At 22.8% G+C, this 2,541-nt stretch overlaps 1 protein-coding gene across 1 annotated transcript in view; it reads left to right on the top strand.

Moving 5' to 3' along the window:
* LOC107469228 (early nodulin-70-like) overlaps positions 1–2,541 on the top strand; it is an 8,658-nt gene that overhangs the window by 1,275 nt on the left and 4,842 nt on the right. The window contains exons 2-3 of the mRNA XM_016088606.3: positions 1,537–1,585; positions 1,952–2,159. Of these exons, the coding sequence (XP_015944092.1) occupies positions 1,537–1,585; positions 1,952–2,159 (257 nt within the window). The remainder of the gene's footprint in view (positions 1–1,536; positions 1,586–1,951; positions 2,160–2,541) is intronic.

The raw sequence follows: 2,541 nt of genomic DNA on the forward strand, positions 1-2,541 counted from the left end.
TGGTGGGTTTTGATTTTTTTTATTGTACAAGAATGTTTCTTTTTTTTTCCTTTCTCTTTTTTAATTTCTTTGTGGGTTGTGAATGAATCGGGTTTAGGCATGGACCTAATATGATATGTCAAATTAAAAGATGCTATTAGGCCATTTGGGCTTTATCTCGGTATTTCAGGCTTAAAATATGCATGTTTTGATGGACAATTGGACATTACGAACCGAAAGCTAGCTTATGAAAGTTGGAACAATATATTATTAATTATTAGAGCTAAAAGTGGCCCCAAAAAAAATTGTCTAACAGTTACTTTTCATTTATATTTTATTTTGATAAAAAATTATATTATTATAGTTACTTTATTCAAAATACCAAAAAGAAAAAGTTACGTTATTCAAAATTAATTTGAGCTGTACAAAGACCCTACATGCTAGGATGGAGCCATAAATAGTTTTAGCCATTGAATATTGAATATATGATTATATAAGGTAACATAATTTTCTTGAGTAAAGGATTGGGTAAGTCCTAATTTAGTTCATAACATTTTAAGTATTTTATTTTAATGTTAAAAATTTTTGAATAGATTTAATATTATCTCATTATTAAATTTGACACAAATAATTAGTATATTGAATAGTTAATAACATTTAATTTCATTATATAAGTAAAATCGACTCATTAACAATTGGTATGTAAAAACCTTTTTTTTTTTATTCAATTCTAAAGTGTTAATTATTGATTTCTAAAATTTTGGGATTCAATGCAAGAAAGAGAACAAAAAAAAGAAAGTGTTACAAAAAAGTTTTAGTTTTGTTTCTCTAATACATGAAAAATAAAATGATATAATTTAACTAATAAAATTGGTTGCTTTTGTTTATAAACACAGAATACTGAAACATGTATACAGAAATACAAGATTATATTTAATAAATGAGACATTGATAGAAATATTATGTCTTGAGATATTGAATTAGTGTATTTTATGTTTTTTTGTCAAAAATAACACAAAAAACACTTAATTGGAACACAACTTATTTTTTATTTTTTTTATTGTCAATATTAATTTTTTATAATTATATTTTTATTATTCTATTTTTTAAAATTTTTTGTGAAGAAAAAATTAAAATTAATTAGACTTTTATTATTTATTTTATCTTATATTCAATTTATCATCAAACAAAATACACAAATATTAATTTTTATATCTCTATTCTTTTTTTTATTATCCTATCTTATCGTATTCTCAAAACTAAACATAGTCATTGTTAACATTTATGTCACTTATTTTTTTAACTATTGTATCAAATTTAATGATAAAATAATATTAAATCTATTTAAAACTTTTTACAACAAAAATAAAATGTTTAAATATTAAAAATTAAATTAAAATTTAATCTAATATTAAAAACTAAAATAATACTTTTTTTTCCTTATTCTAAGAACACCAATTCGAATAAATATAAATGAGAGGCCTGTCGTTACTTATTGTGTATTATGTTCACTACAATGATGTTATTGAATTGAAATGGTTGCTTTGGGTCATGCAGTGTGTAGGATTCGCTACTTTGGCTCAGCTAAGTCCCGAATATGGCTTATGTAAGTTGCATATAACTAGTTATAAAGGGATATGAAAACACATTCCAAGTCACGATATTATTGAACATTTTTGTATTCTTCGTTTTAAATTGATTATTATAGTTAAGATAAAACCAAAGTAAGTGTCCTATTTAACGATCTATTTCATTTCAAAAATATTGTTTATATACTAAAATTAGCCACTATATATTTCTGTATAGATATATATTTTAATTTTTTTTAGTGTATATTCTATATTAATAACTAATTTTAATAGCTAAAGTTAGTATACACCTAATATATTTTTATACTAAAAGACTAAGTGAATTCTATAATTGATAATCCTAAAGAGCGCATAATTTGCAATTTGGTTGAGTTTTGAGACAGATACATGTTTTGGGCCACCTCTTATGTACGCAATGCTTACGAGTTCAAGAGAGATAGTGATTGGGAATGTAGCAGTGGATTCACTTCTTCTTTCTTCAATGATTTCCAAATTGAAAGATCCCATTCAAGATTCTGTTGCATACACTCAGCTACTTCTAACTGCAACTTTCATTGCTGGTATCTTCCAACTTGCATTTGGAATCTTCAGGTCAATGCTCATCTCTTATTACTTCATTCTTACTTATATGCCACTTCTTTAATTTTATTTATGTATTTATTTATTTGTTTAATACAAACATGAACTCAATGTATGAAGCATGGTTATTTATTTATTTGTGAGATGTTTTGGAAATTTTAAATTTAACAAATTTTAAATTTCAAATCAGATGTTTTGGCCTTTATAAATTTTTATTATTTTAAAAGTTTTTAAAATACAGATAAATTATTTCTTTGTCACTTTAATTTTAATCAAATTTTAATATATATATATATATTAAATAAATAAATAAGTCTTTAATAAATTTTATTATAAAATAATTAAATAAAAATATTAAAAGATAAATCAGTTTCCATCAAAATGATGAAAGAAC

Source organism: Arachis duranensis, chromosome 10 (genome assembly GCF_000817695.3).
Source record: "Arachis duranensis cultivar V14167 chromosome 10, aradu.V14167.gnm2.J7QH, whole genome shotgun sequence".
Lineage (NCBI taxonomy): Eukaryota > Viridiplantae > Streptophyta > Magnoliopsida > Fabales > Fabaceae > Arachis > Arachis duranensis.